This window comes from Ciconia boyciana, chromosome 4, assembly GCF_034638445.1.
Source record: "Ciconia boyciana chromosome 4, ASM3463844v1, whole genome shotgun sequence".
Classification (NCBI taxonomy): Eukaryota; Metazoa; Chordata; class Aves; order Ciconiiformes; family Ciconiidae; genus Ciconia; species Ciconia boyciana.
This window is the reverse complement of record NC_132937.1, coordinates 14605782-14626618: the sequence shown is the minus strand read 5'-3', so window position 1 is coordinate 14626618 and position 20837 is coordinate 14605782. Positions and strand designations below refer to the sequence as shown.

Sequence of the window (20837 nt, the reverse complement as noted above, 5' to 3'; positions counted from 1 at the left end):
GTGTGACTCCCTGAATGGCGTGTGAGTGCTCGGGCAGCGGCTTCTCCTTTAACAGTTTGGTGACCCAGATGGGACCCTAGGCCAGCGCCCTCGGATCCTCCCGCCTCCAAACATCCAACTGCCGGCAGCGGGTGAATTCACCTGGGACCTTTGGAACGGGAGGCTCTGACAGGCGAGTGTTAAAATTCCCTGAGCAGACTTGAGACTAGTGATCGGGGTGGTGCGTGGCCTGGTCAGCGTAAACCGCACAAGAAGGAAGAGAGGGTGCGTGGCCTGGTCAGCGTAAAGCACACAAGAAGCAAAAGTTGGTGCGTGGCCTGACCAGTGTAAAACGCACATAAGTGAGACCCTGATACTAGGGAAAAAAAAAAAAAAAGAAGAAATGGGAAATGTACCCGGCGTGGAAAAGGGGACGCCCTAGGCCAAGGTCTTACAGAATTGGGAGAAAATTTATGGTACAGCAGAATTATCTAAAAAGCGCGCAATCAAATTATATCAAGGTGAATGGCCGTTTATTACAAGAATGGATCCACACAAATTAATGTATTTAAGTCATCGACTGGAGGATAGGTACCCATACCAAATGGATTACTGGTATGTATGGCATGCATGGTCTGGGGAAAGAAAACTCCCAGGACAAAAGTAAAAAAAAAAAAGCTACCAGAAAAAGAAATTCCTGCGAGTAGTTCAACCCCACCTTATCTGTCTTCTTCTGACTCTCCTCCTCTTAACCCTCTGGCTCCCTGGCTCTTTCCTATGACTATGACTCATGTTCCTAATCCTGCTGCTGTGCCCCCTGGGGCCCTGGCGGACACTGCACCAGTATTAACCTTTTATAGGCACCAGCCTTGGAAACCTGGTGACTTAGCATTGTGGGGAAGTAAGGTGCCCCGCCTAAGGGAAGACACCGAGAAGTGTGCCCAATTATTCTCGAATATATGTACAGAGCATAATCTGAATTGGAGTGACACTCAAATACAGTAGCGGGAACTCTTTCGCCCTGATGAAAGAGAGAAAATAATTAATAAGGATGCTGAATTGGCTAACAGGAGGGAGGAAACAGAAACCCCTGGCCAGCAAATGATCCAAACTGGGACTATAATCATGCAGGGGATCAAGCCGTTTGTCAGACAGGGCTCTGGAATTTCGTAGAAGCCATTAGAGCATGTGGGGAACTAGGAGTGGACTGGACTAAAGTACAAGAATGCAGGCAAGAGACCTGAGGAGCATCCTAGTGATTTCTGGGGATGACTCCAACAAGCTTTGTTAAAATACAAAGGAATGATGCCACAGAATTTTAACGACGTGCTCGCAATTAGCATCCTTGTGGATCAGGCAGCCCATGATATATGGAATTACTTTAAGGAACACATGCCCAGGTGTCAGGGGGAGAATTTGCAAAATATTTTGAGTATCACTGTGTTTGTATATGATGGGCATGAGGAAAGGCGAAAAGCTGAGCAGGTTAAAGAAAGGAAGAAAGTAAAAGAGCAGGAGGCAAATTTATTTGCCTCAGCTTTAGCAAGGCATTTACAAGTGAGAGACAGGGGTGGGCGAGCGGGGGAAGGAGACTGGATACTAGGTCTGAACTAAGATTTGGGAGAAAAGAAAGGAGATCAGGAAGGAATGTTGGAAGGGAGTGTTATTATTGTGGGAATCTAGGGCATATCCAGTGGGAATGCTCACTTCGGCCGTGGGAGAGGGCAAAAAAAGGAAATTATCACTAGGAAGAATTGGCCCAGGAAGACTCACAATCGCAATGACTGGAGGGAAGAAACTCTGCGGATCTTGAAGGGGAAGCAGAAGGACTGGGAGTTTTTAATGTGTGGGTAACCCAATTGGATCAGCAGGGATAAATTATAGGTAAAGTTGACGGTCATGAAGTTGAATTCTTGGTAGAAACAGGAGCCACATTATCCCTTTTGAATTTTACCCTGAGAGGGTCTTGGACCACAGACAGAATTTTAATACATGGAGTCACAGGATAGAGAAAGCAGAATTTGAGCAAACCCCTATTAGTAACCATAGGAAACAAGAGTATATGGGGACAATTTGTATTGGTAGAGGACTCCCCAGTGTGCCTGTTAGGGACAGATCTCTTGCAGGCTTTAGACGTCGAATTACACTTGTCGCCCAAAGGAATAGTTTTAATAATCATAGGAATGACTATAGTCACTGGAAGCCCAAATAATGAGCTAAAAATACTGGAAGTATTGAAATCCGTACCAACAAAGTTGTGGAGTAAAACTAGCACAGATGTGGGATTACTAGTTTCAGCTCAACCTGTAAACATAAAAACAAAGGGAAGACACCCCCCTCCGGCTGTGAAACAGTACCCGAGTCCCCAGGAAGCTGAGAAGAGCATTCAAAAGCAAATAGACGGCTATTTAGCCCAAGGAATTTTGAAGGTGTGTGTGTCTCCGTATTACACTCCTATACTCCCTGTAAAAAAGAATAGATTAGATGGAGATGGGGACCCGGAATATCGTTTTGTGCAAGATCTATGGGTAGTTAATCAACACGTAGTGACTCCACATCCAGTAGTGCCCGATCCCTCTACCATACTTTTACAAATACCACATTGGGCAAGATATTTTACTGTGACTGATCTAAGGGCTGCCTTCTTTAGCATCCCTTTGGATGAGGACAGCCAAATTTTGTTTGACAATGTGGAAAGGACAACAATTAACCTGGATGCGTTTCCCACAAGGGTTTGCAGGGTCTCCTACAATTTTTTCATGAATACTGAGAAATTATTTGAGACATATAAAATTACCGGGCAAATCAGCCCTTGTAAAAAAATGTAGATGATTTGCTAATAGCGAGTAAAGATGAGGATGCCTGTATAAAAGCAGGTCATCGTGCATCCCTGTCCAAACTTCAGCTGTGTCAGAAGGAAGTTAAATATTTAGGGTTTATCCTAAGGGAAGGGCAGTGGGTAATAGACCCATAAAGAATAGAAGCTATGATAAAGCTTCCGCGTCCGGTCACAAAGAAACAGTTGTGAGGGTTCCTTGGAGCTGTGGGATTTTGTCGACCACGGATTTCTGGGTTAGGAGAATTAACAAGATCACTGACAGAAGCAACAAGAAATGAGGACATGGAACCTACTGCATGGGGTCCGGAAAGGGAGCAAGCTTTTAAAACGATAAAAGGAGCTTTGGCATCAGCTCCTGCTCTTGGACTCCCAGACTACACAAAACCCTTTAATTTTCATGTACATAAGCGAAAAGGGATAGCCAGTGGAGTTATAATGCAGAAACCGGGTCCACTTCACAGGCCAGATGCCTATTACTCAATTCAGCTTGATCCAGTGGCGGCAGGGGCACCAGCTTGTAATAAATCGGTAGCGGCAGCAGTGGCTATATTGGAGAAGAGTTGCCCACTTATCTTAGGACATCCAGTGACCGTTTATGTACCACATGAAGTAGAGATACTATTGAAGCAATATGTGACCCAAGCACTGTCACTGCAACGGGCACATAGAACCCAGATTTAGCTCTATTTGTAGACGGCTCATCCTACTACTTGCACGGACAACAACAGACTGGATACGCCATGATCAGCCAAGGACAAGTGATGGAAGCTGAACCATTCCCAGCAAGGCTGAGCGCACAAGGAGCAGAACTGGTAGTGTTGACACACGCAGCTCATCTAGGAAAGGGAAAACGAGTCAATACTTACACAGACTCTCGGTATGCCTTCGGGGTACGTCATGCAACAGGAATGTTATGGAAAGAACGAGGATTTTTCACATCATCAGGAAAAAGGGTATCCAATGGAGAGGAAATATGTAATTTGTTGGAATCGGTCCAACTACCCAGAGAAATTGCTGTGATACATTGCCCAGCCCATACCAAAGATACTACAGAAATTAGTGAAGGAAATGCTTTAGCTGATGCAGCTGTGAAAGCTGCAGCTCAGCAACCTCTGAAGGAGTGTATGGTTGCAATCTCAATGGACAATCAGAACAAATGGCCAAATTAAAGAGACCCCAAAGCCGTGTATGAAAAGGACTCTACAGCAGAGGAAAAGAAACAATGGGAAAAGTGGGAAGCAGAACAAAATGACAGCGGAATATGGACAATTGGAGGAAAACCAATTTTGCCAAAGAAGTAATTAATTACCGTGGCTAGGTGGTTTCATGACAAAGCTCATGGAGGAGCAGAGGCAGTGGCTAACCAGGTACAAAAAAATATGGACAGCACCAGGAATTTATGCCGCTGCAAAGAGGATCACCAGCAGCTGCCCAACCTGCCAAAAGTTTTCAAGTATCAAGTCGAGCTCAGAGTTAGGGGGATGACCATGGGCCTGTTTCCCTTTTCAATGATTTCAAATAGATTACGCAGATATGCCATCTGCCAGTGGATACAAACATTTCTTAGTTATAGTAGATCAATTGTCAGGTTGGGTAGAAGCATTCCCCACAAGAAAAACAGACACAGGAGGAGTAATGAAAGCATTATTGAAGGAATTTATACCCAGATATGGAGCTCCCAAATCAATTGAATCAGACAGGGGTGCCCATTTTACAGCAAATACAATCGGTCAACTATATAAGTCGCTAGGTATAGAGAGGAACTTGCACACTCCCTATCACGCACAATCCTCAGGACAGGTAGAAAGATGGAACAGAACCTTAAAGGAAAAGATAGCAAAAATATCTACAAACACAGGTTTGAAGTGGCCGGACGCATTGCACTTAGCCCTATGGGATGTGCAAAATGCCCTACAACGACCCATAGGGCTAACACCAGCAGAAATTCTCTTTGGGAGACATTTGGCCATACCAGGGACTTATATCCTAGCTAAGACCAGCCTGTTGGATGGAGATGAACGATTGACCCAGTATGTTATAAATGTTAATATGGTATTTGTCAATGTAACTTGTGAAACTACTATGCCAGTATTGACAACTGTCCCTCCAACCACATGTTACATCCCATGATAATAGCATTATGCTTAGCCTTATTGTGTTACTTGTAATCATATTATATATACAAACATGGTGGTTAATTGTTCGTCTTGAAAGAATTCGCGGCCTTTGTCTGACCTTTGACATATTTTTTTTATCAAGCAGGAATGCTTGATAAAAAAAAACAAAGGGAGGACTGTTGTAGTAGTCACTTTAGCACTAGTATGAAGGCTTGCTGAAGCCTTAGGCCACAAGAACTTTCACCTAGATCCACCAACCATGCACTGAACTTTTACTTGGCCACATGAAGGAAGGCCCCCGAAACCAGTGCAAACCAGAAAGATAAGGAGGCTTCAACCTTAGCAGAAGCTGCAATCTTAGAGATAAGAGAAGAATCGGCCCGCCTAGAGACAATGAAAGGGCCCAATGAAGAATGGGAAGACCCCAGACCCAAATACTACTATTGGTCCAAACTGTCTCCTGAGGGGAGGGGAATTTAGATTGTAAGGGTATAATTACCCAGGGATTTCTTTGTTCTGGGTCCCTCTCCAGAGGCACCCAGCTCGAGCTGTTTTCACCGCTGTACCAATAAATTCGTCTGGCGTACATCATATTGGAGACTCTGCTTCGGGAAACCTAGGGTTGAACCAGAGGGGAGAGGAAGTGCCCAAGAGTGAGTGTGTGTGTGAGCGAGGAGTCGAAAAGGGGCACCCGTCAGCTCAGTGGAGCTGCCCGCTGCGAAGGGACTCAGGTCCTAGCAGTTAAAGTCTTGGGTGGTGTGTGTGCGACTCCCTGAATGGTGTGTGAACACTCGGGCAGCGGCTTCTCCTTTAACATTAAAGGAATGCTTTTTAATAAGTAAGATTTGTTCAAGTGGTTTGTGACATTACTAAACGTAGTGGGGAGCATAAGCTGATTTATAACCTACAAAAACTGTACCAGGTGTCTGTTATATTTGCTATTAACCACAATCCTATTTAAAGCAGCTAAAAAGTCACTACAGTTACATTTCTATAAAATCTGTCAACTGCTCCTTGAGGAGTTTCAGCCTCAGGTCAACCCTCTAAGACATTTGGCATTAGTCAAGTTACAGCTCATTTTGTTAAGTATTATCCCTATACACACACCGTAAGCTTGTGTAACTTTTTGGCCTGAATATCTAAAAAAGAAAAATATAATAATGAATAGAATTATATCTGCTACCAGTTTCTTTATACCATGCCCAGAGCTCAGCATGTTTGACTTGGATCAGACAGTGGCACTGAGAAAGAGGGAATCAAAGACAGCCTGGTAGCTTTATCAGTACTATCTTTTACTGCAGTGACATGTTCAGCTTCGTACTCCTGAGATTACAAAATAAAAGTAAGTGAGCCAGAACCTACTGCTCCCACCACAGAACAGGGGACACTGGCAGCTGGTGACACCCAAGCTTCCAGGACCAACCTCTCGTGATGAGTATAAGGCAAGCACAGCAATACTTACAAGATTTTCTGTGTCCGTTCGTGCCAACACATATGTCCGTACGTTGCTGTTTTGATGCAGAAGCATGTATAAAAGAAGAGTCGCTTGATCAGATTTCTGCTGCTCACACAAAGCTGTGTATAAACTGTTAAAATTTATCTGGAAAGCGTGTGGATTTGATGATGAAAAAGCAGTGCTATCTGAAATAAAGAAATAAAAAGAGCAATCTTTAACAAATACAATTACCATCCAGCTATTTGTTAACTTCATAAAATCTCTCAGTGAAACATTTTATACAGATACCACAGTAAGGAGGAAACAAAAATCATCCATGACTTATCACCAATGGTCATAAACCTTAATAGGGTCTCATGAAGCTTCAGTTGTGCCAAAAAGCTGAGGTTGTCCTCCCACATGAGCTCCAGTAAGACCCCTGCATCTGCACAAGACACTCATCTTTTCTCATAAAGCTATTCTGTTTGTCCAAATGGCTTCCACTCTTAGAAAGGAAGGCCAATCCCAGGAGCTGCTGCAAGGAGGGCAGCTACAGTGTCTTCTCTGGAACCAATGTACTGACAATTCATGTGTTTCCAAACCCTGCACCCCACACTTCCAGGTTTAGTTCACTGGCATCAAGGTGGAGTATCTCCTATCCATTTGTTGGCATGAAGGGCAGATGCACATAGGTCAAGACTATCAGTATATTTCCAGTGAAACATAGGTGTTGTCAGGACTTTAAAGATGTGTGTGTGGTGGGGAGTTTAGTGGGTTAATTAAAGTGATTTAAAACACCACGTCATATAGTCTAACATCCCTCCAAGTAACAGCAGTTTGTTCGTGTTCACAATATAATCTGTGCCAGAGCTGGAAGTGAGAATAAAAGATTTCTGTTCACAGAACCTTTTCACAAGAAGCTTTACCAGTTTCAACAAAAACGTCCATCAGCACAGATCTCTAACACCTAGGAATTTCCAGTGGAAATGGAAAAAGCAAGTGTGACAGTCAATGCACTCATACTCACGTCAGAAAGCCAGATTCATGTCCTTACTCAGCCTCCAGATCTCCCCAAGTCAGAGATTTTGCCTTTGGTTTCTTTACAAAAAACCTTTGGGAGTGCAAGGTTTTGTTCCAGTGCAGAACAGGTACATTTCTCAACTGTCAAAAAGCTTCACAGAAATTTGTATAAAGTATTTTCCTGTCCAGCTCTGTTCAAAAACATCCATTCAAAGCATGCATCTTCTGTGATGATACATGAAGTAGGACAAGTCTGCCTTTTTGAGCTGATTTATTTCAGCATCCTGGCAACCAAATACAAAGGCTATCTTTTCTGAGCACACAAACAAGCTATGCATATGGAAAAATTACAGCAATTTAATGGCAAGAGGATATTCTGGGAACAATAGCAGTTTGGATACTCAAGTATACTAAAGGTCTGGACTTTAAAATTTCCATATTACTATAAACAAGATGTCCAAAGTTGAAGAATTTAACTAAAATTCCTTTGTTCCCACAATAACAGACTACAGATTTCTGAATTGTTTATCGTTTTTAAACACATTAACTTAGGAAAACTCTGCTGTATAAAACAGCATGACAATACTACTACTCCTGCACTACTACTCCTCCAGTGATTTGTGGACAGAAGGGATTTTTAAGGAGAGGAAGAAAAGACTCAGAAGGAAAAAAAAAAAACAAAACAATGCCAATTTCAAATCATGTTTTTTTACAAGTCATTTTACAAGCAAGTGGTATTATGATAGCCAGCATGCTAGGCAGCAACTATTGCACTGCATCCAAATCTTCCTTTTTCCTCAAATCCCCAAAGATTTCTCAGATATTATAGACTGCATCACCACAGAAAACGGTGAGAACAGTGTCACCACACGTGTGCCCGTGGGCAGCAACCATGAGCCAACACAGATTCGGCTCTTAAATGAGTACTCCCATGGTTTCCTACCAAACTTTTCCACTCTTCTGGAGAAATCTCTATACTGGTAGGGACTGATCACACAAACACTCCCTACACCCACCGAGATGTGGCTGTCTTGCTTTGTGGGTGTCTCACTTTCCCCTTTCTTTTTAGACCATATTCTTAGCAAAGTTTCTAAATAGCTTTCAGTATGGAAGAATGTGGTAGTTCTCACTTATTTTGAATATCATCTCCACCCTCTTTGGAAGGAAAAAGTGCCTGGAAGACCTGCAGGAGCCCCACAGGAGGCTTGGCTCCCACCGGGTTTCTGGGGGCCCGGCGGAGACGGCGTGCCAGGGAGCCGCTGCTTCTCTTGGCCTGGGCAAGGGACGACAGCTCCAGCCATTCAGCTGAACTCAACAGGAGGCACTGGAGCAAATGCTTCTCCTTCCTGCAGGAGTCGGGAGGCACTGCTGCACACACAGAGGTGAGATGCAGCCCATCGGCGATAGAAACCCTGCCTCTCCCCAAAACGATGTACCAACAGGCAGAGGAGAGAACAAAGCCCGGCTTTTCTGAACTACCGTTTCTGTCCCCACGCCCCCTTCAATCACTGGTCATGATTATGGACCGATTGGTTTAAAAACATCACGCTTCAGGCAAGTGTTTCTCTTTGCCAGGGAACATTTGGATGTAGACAGCAAAATCAGATCAATTCAACATGCTCTATTAAGCAGCGACCTGATGCCGCAGTTCCTTAGCTGAGGAGTGGCCATTGACTTTCAAGCTTCACTTCTGTGCGTGTTTAAACTGTGCCACTTATATTTATAGCACTTCACTATCGGTTTTATTAAAGGGTATTTAAAAAACTGTAAAAAAAAATCTAAACTGTATTAAAGAAACTTATCAGCAACAGCTGCATATCCTGTATTATTCTACAGAACATTAAACTGACCAACAGAAAAATTAAACTACTCTAGACCATGTAAAATGAAGAAAACTATCCTGAATTTTATTAGTTTTGACCCAATTAAATTACATAACTTACTTCAACAAAAAAGCCAGTTTTCATTTTATAGTCACATACTATAGATCATTATGACAGTAACCAGCCTTTCTTTTTCATATCATTCTCCTCTTACCAGCCCCTTACAACATTCACAGGAATCAAATTTAAGCTCAGTTATATGAGTATTGTTAGTGGAAACAAGTTTATGGGAAACAATAAGTCATTCTATAAACATACACATCTAGAGAAAATACAGCTTTTCATGCTACTTTAGACATAGAAAAAGTTCTTTTAAACTTTTGTAATGATACACGTATAACAGTTTTCTATTAAATACATTACTAGTTACTGATGACATCAAACAAAGTCAACCAAAATAAAATATTCATAGAATTTTTCAGTTTAAAAAACAGAAAACACACCCCCAAAACTGTATCAAGAATTTGATCTCAAATACCTGTAAACAGTCTCCAATAAATCAAAGGGGGACAGTAGGACTAAGAATTCTTCTTATAAGAACAAACCTCCATCCTCATAACCCCAAAAAATTTCCTGGGTAAAGGTGAATCGATTTAGAACTCAACCTGCTAAAAACTTAATGGTTAAAGGAATATAAAACTCCCCCCAAATAAAGCGAATAACTCAGAGGTATTGATGTGGCTTCACAGGTTATCATGCAGCACCTGAGCTGTGCGGAGTAGCTCTGTGCACACTGTCAACCTGCATAAAGCCAATGAAAGGTAAAACCCCATGGCTAAAACTTGAGGAGATTTAAGTGTATGGATAAAGTATATATGAAAAGAAGCACACTGCCTGCAAGCTGAGCTATCTAGATAGTCCACGCTGTGTTAGGGCATTACTGTGTCCCAAGCAAGACCCTCTGCAGCAGGGTACTGAGTCAGTGCAGCTTCACACCTGCAGTTACCTGACAGACGGACTGGAACCAGCCTTCTCAAAAACCAGGCAAGCACTGAAACAGCTCTGAAACTTTCCGTATATAAAAGTCTCATGAAAGTGACATTAACCAGTTTCTCCTCACATTTGCAATATGAGAATACAGTTAGCAAATCAATCCAGTTAGCAATTCAATTGCTTCTCTCAGCTCTAAGGAACATGACTCCAGCTAAACAGAATTTCCGTAAGTGCTATAAAGTTTCAGGGGACTCCTGCAGACTCTTGGATAACCGACCTACTTATAGGTCACTTTTATTTATATTTTATGAAATGATGAAGCTTTCTATAATTTCTCAAGTCTGAAGGAAAGAGTATCCTTCTCCCCCTGCCCCTTCAAGTAAGTTCCAGCAGCTGAGGAACTCCATCTCAAAATTCCCAGAAGAAAATATACTATTACTGCTCTTTCACAGGCTGGCTGGAGGGAAAACCAATTTTGGAAAGAGAACCTCTAAGTAGTCACAGCAACTTAACACTTAATTTTCATCAGTTCATGCCTAGAAGTAAGAACAGATACAAACCTTGTGTGTTCTTGAAGTACATAATAGCTTGCCTGTAGGGATTCAGCGTATCTGGAGCATCAGTCAGATTAGCCAAGACCAGCAGAAGCAGTAGACTCTGGTTAGCTAGAGGGGAGCACTGCTCCAGCTGTGGCGTTGGTTTACTCCCCACCCCACCTAGCGTGAATACTGTCCACAGGCCAGCTAGAGAGAAAAGGCAAAAAATATGTTCACATTTTAATGAACAAAGCTCCTTTAGAAGAAAAGATGGCATCTGACACACAGGTAGAGAGAAGAGGGAAAAACAATTCACCCCTGGACAATGAGATGACAGGTCTGGCTACTTGATTTCTCAAAATGAAAATTTCAGGAGAGACACAGCCGTGGGCACGGAGAGCTGGTAATTGAAAGATTACTGGAAATTCAATAAAATTAAGTCATAGGAATATATGAAAAGGAAATTAGAAGAGGTGAAACAAAAGCATATATTTGAAGGGGAGAACCTTAAACACAGAGCAGATACCAGCTGAATGATTCATGTAGCAATCCTGATAATGCTAACATATTGAGAGGAAAAGGAGCTTGTATGTTGCCTTTTTAATAAAACCAACTTGGTCCATCATGCAGCATTTTTCTCATGCATTCTATTTTTAATAAGCTCAGCATATTTTAGGCCAAACACAGTAACAAAAACTAATACTGCTTAAACTAGAACCTCCAGATTGAGAGTCCTGTGGAGATCATCATCATTGCTCATTATTGTGGGTAGACAACATAACAGCAAATAATAAACTTATTGGAAAAAAAGACAGGATCAACAGAAATTTAAATTTAAATTTTAAGGTATTATTAAACTCATCCTCATATTTTTGCATTCCTACAGAAGATGAAACAACTTGAAAAAGCACTCCAGTTGGAGGTACTTACACTGCTCTGAAATTCCTTTTTAAGAGATTGCATATAAGATGTAAAGGTATGGAAGTACAAACTGTTTACAATAATTTGAAGTTAAAAATCTAGTTAAAAAGAAATAAAAGTTTGAAGTGACAAATCACTATTGATACCATTAAAAAAAAACACCAGACTGGTTGATTCCTCTTGTGTAAGCAAGTTTTTGTTGTCTCACAACTGCCTCAAAAATACACGTGTAACAAGCACCAAAACTTCATTCATTTTAGACCCACAAAAATTTACCAGGTACAAAAATGTAAATAGCTCACCATTCCACACCAACTCTCAGTTCTTTGCTCATGAACTACAATAAGAATGCATGTTTAGCATACCCTCCCCTTTATCTAGGTGTATATATACAGTGCATATACAGCTCCAGCATTAAGGCATGAAGTATAAAGCCAGTATAAGGCACCTGAAGGCTGCTTGTTAAAACTCTCATTATCATACTGTTCAAACTTTGAGCCTGAAATGCAGAGTCATTTTCATACTTAATCTTTAGAGCATTAAAAAAATTAACTCCAATACTAAACTCCTGCATTTGAAATTCCTGTTCCTAATTACAGCAGTGCTGGTGAATCAAACTGACCAGCTACGAGCCCAAATACCAATTAACAGGAGACTGGAAGGGAAAAGGAGCAGCAGGGGAGGATTAGAGGACTCCCCTTGCCATCTCCAGCAAGTTCATAAATCCTTATTTCCTTGCCAGCACTCATGAGACTGATTTACACTGGGGAAAAAAAAAAAGAAGAAAAGCACCAAAGCTGAAGCAGAGATGCTGCAGACTCAGCCTTACTGGGGAAAAGATAAATTTGCCCCCCCTCAGGCTATGGTGACACACGACAACTTCAGTGTCACTGGGCCTCTACCTTTATCACATCTGGGCTCCTGATACATTCCCAGTGATAAGAAGCATCCCTTCCCAATCACATTGGATTATATTCATCCCCAAATGCCTGCTTAGCACTTAATTTTTTTTTGAGTGTATCTTGAAATTTTATGGTAAAGACTGAGCATTTCATCAAATTATTCATTTAATAGGTCAAAGTCTTGAATTATACAGCATAACAGTAAGAAAATATCTCAACTTTAAAAAGACCCCAAAATTCTTATTTCCCTTTTTTATTAATGCCTAAATTAAAAATTAATTATAACACACTTTCTTAAAGAAGACAGAAAAATTAAGAAAGTTTAGTTTTCAATCTTCTAGTCTGGGAGATTCAAGGTGCACAGGACAAAAACATGTAAGTCATTTGAATGCAAAACGTAAGTATAGTATAACCAATTAAAAAAATTTGAAGTAGTCTTAGCCCTATAAAATTTCAAACCAGCCAAAGAGTATTTTTCTTCAAATGTAATTATATAGTCAGATTCTGTAATAAACCAACACTCCCTTCATCAACACAACTGCAAGGCAATTACTGCCATGTCAAGGGCAAGGGAACTAATGCCATTCAGTGTTAAGCAGCTTGAAGGAGTTCTTATAATAAAAAGCACTATAAGTACAGCTTTCTTAGCAAAAAAATTCATGTTACATTAATAATCCTTTATCACCATGGTTTTGATCCACTGTCCTTAAATCAGAACGAAGCTGAATAAAAATGCTGACCATTAAGTTAGTTTTTAAACTCACATGAGCTCTTCAGATAGGTAACATGCAAAGAAATTCCTTAAAAAAACCTGAAATAATTATATAGTTGTTACCATCATTTGTTAAATGAATTCAAATTCAGCACATTTCCTTTCTTAAAGTAGAAGTTTAGTGTAGTTCTCAGCTAAGCCAGCATTTTTAATTTTCTACCACCCCACCCTTCTGTGGCTGGCATCTGCCATTACTACACCTTTCCTCAATAGTTAGGAAAAGAGGGATATGGCCAAAATACTGGTAAGTTGAATCTTCCACCAGGGAGAATGAGGTAATTATGTCCAAGAGAAATCTGCACATTGATATATGACCCAAGTAACCTCCTGAAGTTGTGTCTCTTGTTGGCAAGTGTAATCCTCCAGAAAAACAATCCCATGCTAATGGGTTCATAAGATTCCTTTCAGTTCCAAAATGCAATGTCAAATTAGGTGCTACGTATTGGTTGGTGCTCTCAACGTACTCAAGTTAAGAGACATTTCTAAGGAAGACATTTCTAAGGAAAATATTGTTTCTGATCATTAACAGCAGATTAAAGTGCTAAAAAGATAAAGAGCTTAGGAGGACAGAGATAAGTAGTCAGTGTTTCTAGCTGTATTCTATATGTTCACAATATTTGAAATAACACATTGCTACATCTGGTTTTACATTTATGTACATTTCAAAATTATTAAGGTATATTTAAGTTTTTTAGCAAGAGAAACAAAACTAAAGTAATGCTGCAACCCCTTAGAAGCTCTCCTCACCATCTGCTTTTCAGATGTAAAGTTACAGTTAACAGAAAACTAAATATACAAAGAATATACACTGATACAAAAAGAAGCACCCAGAATCACACTTCTGATTCTGCTTCACTGGAACATCACGGAGAAAGAGAATAAAAGGAAGAAAATCTCATGTTTAAAATTCCTGTTTAAGCCAATAGCATAGCCATAGGTAGCTGTAATCATACCACTGCTGCCTGGCATCATTAAAAGTATGGAATAAAATTTGCCTAGACACTTTAACATATAGCGCTTGGATTTCTTTCACATTTAAATTTCACTTTAAATTTCACTTACTCCTATTCTCTTGTCATTTGAGTACATATCGCAAGGGAAATACAAATTAGAGAAGTTTTCTTAAAGCTTTCTATACCTCTGGGCAGTGGCAAAGATGAGCTTAAATTCTCAAAACTAAACCACTGAACTGTGAAAAGGATGAAGGAGGCGGATTGCCTGCAATAGCATCATGACCCAAAGTGCTTCTGAAGTTCTATAAACTCTGAAAAAGCTCTACATTGCCAAATACTACCTTTCTACTGCTAATTATAAGTGGTGAAGTTAATAATCCTTAACCCTAAAACAGTCTCTTCAGTGTTTATATATTTGGACCGCTTATTCCATCTATAGAATTTACTGTTTTCTGCAAAATACTTGTAATCGATTTTTAATTGCAATTCTTTAATATAACTTGATTTATTGACTCAATTCCATATGGAACCACATTACTAGAATTTTTGTCAATTAGAGAAATATTAACATTTTGCCAATTATTTCTGGCAAATACACAGATACTTTGAGAAGGAACAGACTACTTTTACCTTTAAAACAGAATGAGCAGATCCATTTTTTCCTTCTCTTCCACAAAACTACCCAGTACAGCTTCTTTCTTCCCTATTCATACAATTCTATGTAAGGCACAGCAAGGAAAGCAGGTCTCGCTTAGGAGCAAGGTATGGTTTTTTGCAGTAGAGAATCTGAGGTCTTCTGTAAGATGGCTAGAAACACTGTTCATAGCCATGAAAACAAACCCAGGATTTTAATCTAGTTTGACAGTCTGTGGAACAACACTTAATGACAAAATGAAGTTATGACACATTCCTCAAAAAAGAACTTTCTTTCACCAGACCGTTATTTAACGTAAACACAACTCTGCAGAAATCTTAGCTTAACGCTCTGCTCTGTTACACAACAACAAGAAGATACAAATAAGGTTCATGTTTGTACCTACTTGGTGAACGGTTTAAACGCATTTATTTAAATGCACTTATTTACTTTCATGTGACTCAGCAAAACTTTAAGAGCTTGATTTTAAAGACGTTTTAAAACCAAAAGACAGGTAAGAGCACAGAGGATGCTTTAAAAATTTACTCATTATAAAGCACTGAAATGTATAGCCAACTGAACTTCTAGCACTGCATACCGTTATTTCAAGTTAGTATATCAACAAACTGAACTATAATTAATTTGTGACCTTTCTTGGGATATTTATGCAACTCATTGTAATTCTTCCACAAAACACATTTTATTCACTTTCCAACCTTCAGCATAAAGGCTTAGAAGACAAACCCTCTGAGCTCTCTCCCTGGAAAGAGCATTAAATTAATTTAATGCAGAGAAAATTGGTGTTACTTATTTCAAAGTATTTTTCTGGGAAAAGGAAAATTTTTTTTAATTTTCACTTAACAGCAGTTGCAAAATGCAATCATATTAATAATTGAACTTCATCAAGTTTTCCTTTGAACAGCCTATCCTTCACTAAGTTTAAACATAGGCATTAAATTTCAATTAATGCTGGCATAGCCTTTTTGAGTGTGCTCATTTCTCTCATCACTGGAGCTTGGTAACAGAGCAGATCCTTTCCTCATTCCCCCATACACACAACCCAAGTCCTCTCATACATCAATTAGCATCCTGCCAATGAGTTTTATTGCTTTTGGTAACTATTTTGAAGAGTGCACCGGATTGAGGTGCAGCCCCGGGCTGCTTTTGAGACTGAAAAGGAAGAAGTAAGAGTTTTAGTAGACATGAAGATCTTCAAAAGATCTTACTGATCTCTTCCTGTCATTTTAACATTTCCAAAATGACAATCCTGCTCCCTTGTTGCAAAAATGGAAAGAACACAAGTAGATGAGACTAGAAGTTGGTAAAAAAGTGTTAAATATCAGAAAGAAAACCCAATCACAAAAAAACCAAACAGATCTAACTTATGTTTCAGTAATCTGTTCAAATCAAGTCCTAGCTCCACACCCTTTCCTATTTATGAAACTTTCAGCATCCAGAAGATTGTTCAATGATGCAACAACATCTAAGGCAGCAGTAAATATAGATTATGAAGAACTAAAGCAAAAGGGATTTTCATTGCATCTAATGGATACCATCATGTACCTCCTCCACCAAAACCAGTGAATAACATATTATTCAAAAACATTACAATTACTATTTCATTCTTATTACATTCAAGCAGCAGCTTTGGGAACTTGAGGGTTGTTTCGGTGGGTTTGTTTTTGTTTTTTTTTATTTAATGCTTATTATGTGTGTCACATTTCTTAAGTCAATTCAATGGTTCTCACATTGTGGTCTGATGAACACTTTCTGGTGGCCCATGGAGAGCTGGCAGTTCATGTTGTGCTGGCTCTTGTCCTTGTTTCCAGCTGCTACATTGTGTTAGAAGAAAGCTAAAAATACATAAATACTTTCCTATAATTACTTTTCCATGTAAGCAATTTCTCAAGTTGCCACGGGGATATTATGTGATAATGAAGAGGAGAGGAAAAAGTGGTCCATGGAATCATAAATGGGAGAGGCTGGATCAGTGAAGCAACTGCTTTATCAAGATGCAGTTCACATAATATCTCAAGTCAAAGTCATTTTATACTTTATAAGCATGTCCTTAACATCTCAAGTCTTTATTTAAGCAAATTAAAACTGCTAATTGTGAGGAGCACCAAGTATACTTGCTTAAAAGACTATAAAATCAGCAGCTACATTAATTTTAGGAAAGTCCCATTGCAAGTTTTTGGAAGATGCATTACAGCAAGAAACTAGCAAAGCTGAAATATAGGAAATATGGAATAATTTTTATGTGGTTAATGAACTTGCATGTTAAGTATTCCATCCTCAAGCAACATTAAACTCATAAGGAGCATAAACACACTGATGTATATATATACAAACCACAATCTGACTGAAAAAGTGGATCTGATTATACTGTAGATTTTTTAGGTAGGGAAATTATACAACTCAGAAGCGGAAAAATGGCTGTCCTAAATATTGCAGTAACTTTTTAATTGCAGTAACTTTTTCAGCTGACACAAGTTCTTATAAATGATAGATTTTTGCAACGTTATATCTGACATAGTAATACAAATGACAAAAGTAACAATTTTTAATTTTCAGCAACATTTTTCATGCTCTCCACTGTCTGGCAGGAGACTAACAGAATTAACCCAAGCTAGCTTGTGACATAGAAGGAAAGATGTTTTAGAAACAACTACAAATGAATAGTTTCTGGGCAACACACAGCCTAGCAAAGTAAATTCACGTTTTAAATACTGGTAGGCTAACTGGTTTTTAAGTCATCAGCAGGCTGCAGCAAGAATTCACATGTGGGAGATACCAAATTTAAAAGCTTGTGTGCAGTGCTGCAAGCAGTTTGAGACAACAGCTATGTACCAGTCCATCTTCACTCTATTTACTGTTTGGAATATAGGAATGGTAAAGGATGTGTATCAGAGTAAATGCGTGATCAGTTAAAACAGCATATCTAGGCTTAAAATCCTATCAAGCTACCACTTAGTCCTTGGTGCAAAGTGCTGTGCAAGGTCAGTCACACGTCTCAACAACTTACATAGTGGATTGCCATGGGCTTTATTTCAGGTGCTTTATTATTATTATTATACTTTATTTTCAGTATTTAATTCCTAAATACTACAGAAAAGTGACTGCAATGCTATAGAAAGATTAAGAGCATGTTTTAGATGACTTCTTTAAATGTTTAAAAAAAATTGTAGAATACATTGTTTTAAAAACAAGTTATTTTCTTCTCCTCATCAAATCAGTGCAACAGAACCACTAAGACTGGCTCATTGAAATACATGACTGAGTATGACTTACTTGTTTGAGGTTTTTCACACCTAATAATACTATTCTAACAGAGACAAGCATTTCATCCTACTTGCCAAGAAAAGCAGAAGGTAGTCATTTCTGTGAAGCCAAGCTCTGCAACACAAACTCTGCTGCCTGCCCCACTCCTGCTCACAGCCTCTCCAGGAATAGCCCAGTCCGTGTGTATCTGTATTCTTAAAACGCACCCCAGGCACCTGATTTTTGACAGTCCCCATTGCTCTGGGCAATGCTGCAGCAGAACAGGAAAGCTGCAGGGAACGGCTGAGCTATAGGAGCCACTGGAAAAAAGACAGCCCAGCAAATCTCCAAATAAACTCTCTGAAAGCTGCAGCACCAAGAAGCACCAACATGTCCGAGACAGCCAGGGCTGTGATGTCATTAACGTATTCTGGAAGCAGTTTTTCAGGAAATGAATCATGGAAGCAAGTGAAATGCGAAGACCTATTAGGTAACTGTGTTCATCCCCTACCCATGCAACAGTGTTCCCTCCAGTACATTTTGTTATTCTATCAAGTCTAATTTTAAGGGACTAATAATGGAACTTGAACCACATCCTTTGGGAAGAGTGTTCCATAATCTAATAAACCTCAATGTTAATATTTTTTTCCTGATATTCAGCCTAAGCATTACTTTGTTCAACTTCATCTACTTATTCCTATAAGTAGTTCTATGTAATACCATAAAACATTTCTTCCCCAGTCCAGTGTTTACAGCCTTTAAATAAAAGGCACAGTCATGTCTCCTTTGTTGCCTAGCCAAATTATATACACAGATTTTTCTTTCCTTCCTTTGAAAGTCTTTTCCACTCTGCTTCCTATGATTAATCCCAGCTCCAACACTTAGCGCAACCTATCAAACGTCACTGCACTGAAAAAGATTACAAATACTAAATTGCATAGATTTAATGTAATAAACAAGCATATTCCTCAATTCACTGCAAAAATAGTGTTTATTTCATTTTAAACTATTTATCCTCCTTTTTATCACTAGATCTCAGGAATTCTTACTGTGACATCTAAAACGATATAGACTTTTTTCAGGGAAAGAGCCCCATCTATGCCATTAGATTGCCTAACTTTTTGTTTGTTTTGAACTTCAAAATAAGGAGAAGACCACCTTCTCCCAAGAGCTTGAAGCTCAGTTGCAGACCTGCATTCCCATCAAAGCTTTTGACACCACGGCTGTATCAGAAATGTATAAAGACACCCCAAAAAAATTATTTTGTCTGAAAAACTACAGAAATATTTATAAACAAAGTCAACACCTTTAAAATGTCTCACTGAAGTTATACATTTAGCATTTCCAGATGAGATCTACTTCTCTTACTTGCACACAGATGCTGAGGAACAGGATAGCTTTGTTATCTGGAAATCTCTGAAGACATTTTTAGTACCTGTAACACAAATCTGAGTAGTAGACGTATCTGGTAACAGACACCTCGAAGAATTAAGTAAAGCAAATTACATATCACGTTCCTGAATCTAAAGGCTATAAGGTTGCCAAATAAAGCTGTAAATAACTCTAATAAACCATTAATTCACTTCAAAAAATATATTCAAAAAAACTATGGAAAGGGAACATCTTAAAAACGGAAGGAAATCTTCACATTTTTATTAGCTCCACTCCTGGCTCATTGCTGGAAACAGCTATTTCAATTCCTTTGGACACAAGCGATACAATTTCTGAGATGGAACAATATTTCTGCTGTGCATTTGAAGACTGTCCAGTATAACTGAAGTTGCAAATGTGACCACAATATATATAAAAAAATTATAAAGGTTTTATGGTATTATATAAGAACACAGTATAATACCACAGTATTATTACTATTTGAAACCTGGGAAACTAAGTGCAAGTTAGAAAAGAAGAGGGTGAGAGAGAGGAAAACATATGAGAAATGTGGGAAAAACTGCAAATCCACCCAGCGTTGGATTCAATTTTACAACTGTCTGACTCGATCAGCTATCAGCCTTGGATCAGCAAACCTCAAGCCAACAACAAACTCATATAGTGAGACATTCAAAAGGAGTTGTTGGGTGTTGGGTTTTTTGGTTTGGGGTTTTTTTGGTGGTTGATTTGGGGGGCAGTGGTGGTTGTTTTGGGGCCTTTTTTGGGGGGGGTTGTGCTTGGGGGGGGTGGTGTGCAAACCTCAAGCCAACAACAAATTCACATATTGAGACGTTCAAAAGGAGTTGTTGGGATCTGGGGGCTTTTTTGGTTTGGGGTTTTTTTGGTGGTTGATTTTGGGGGGGGTGTTTGTTTTTGAGAGGTTTTTGTTTGTTTGTTTTTAAATAGAAAAATCCTCTGGCTTTTGCCCAGGATACTGTCCTGGTACTTTATTGTTGTGGCCAGAATGGGAGGGAGCACAGTGAATGTGTATAATCCCACTGACAGTGGGATTTTCAGTAACATTTTTTGTCAACACAACCAGACAAAATTGGGGACAGAAACAAACATGGAAACATGTTCAAAGAATATCTTGGCAAAGTGAGAGCAACATATATTTGCAGCGTTAACTTTGACAACAAAATGTCCACTGAAGAAAAATACTACCAGCACCGAACCTATGCCTCAGAGAAACCAGATGAAGAGGATGGAAAAGACAGAGAA

General features: G+C 39.5%; 1 protein-coding gene across 5 annotated transcripts in view; it reads right to left on the bottom strand.

The window, feature by feature from the left end:
• DYM (dymeclin) overlaps positions 1-20837 on the bottom strand; it is a 279208-nt gene that overhangs the window by 166715 nt on the left and 91656 nt on the right. For all 5 annotated transcript variants that reach the window (XM_072858890.1, XM_072858886.1, XM_072858891.1 and 2 more), the window contains 2 exons: positions 10767-10949; positions 6398-6576 (listed from right to left, as the gene is read on the bottom strand). In XM_072858890.1, the coding sequence (XP_072714991.1) occupies positions 6398-6576; positions 10767-10949 (362 nt within the window). The remainder of the gene's footprint in view (positions 1-6397; positions 6577-10766; positions 10950-20837) is intronic.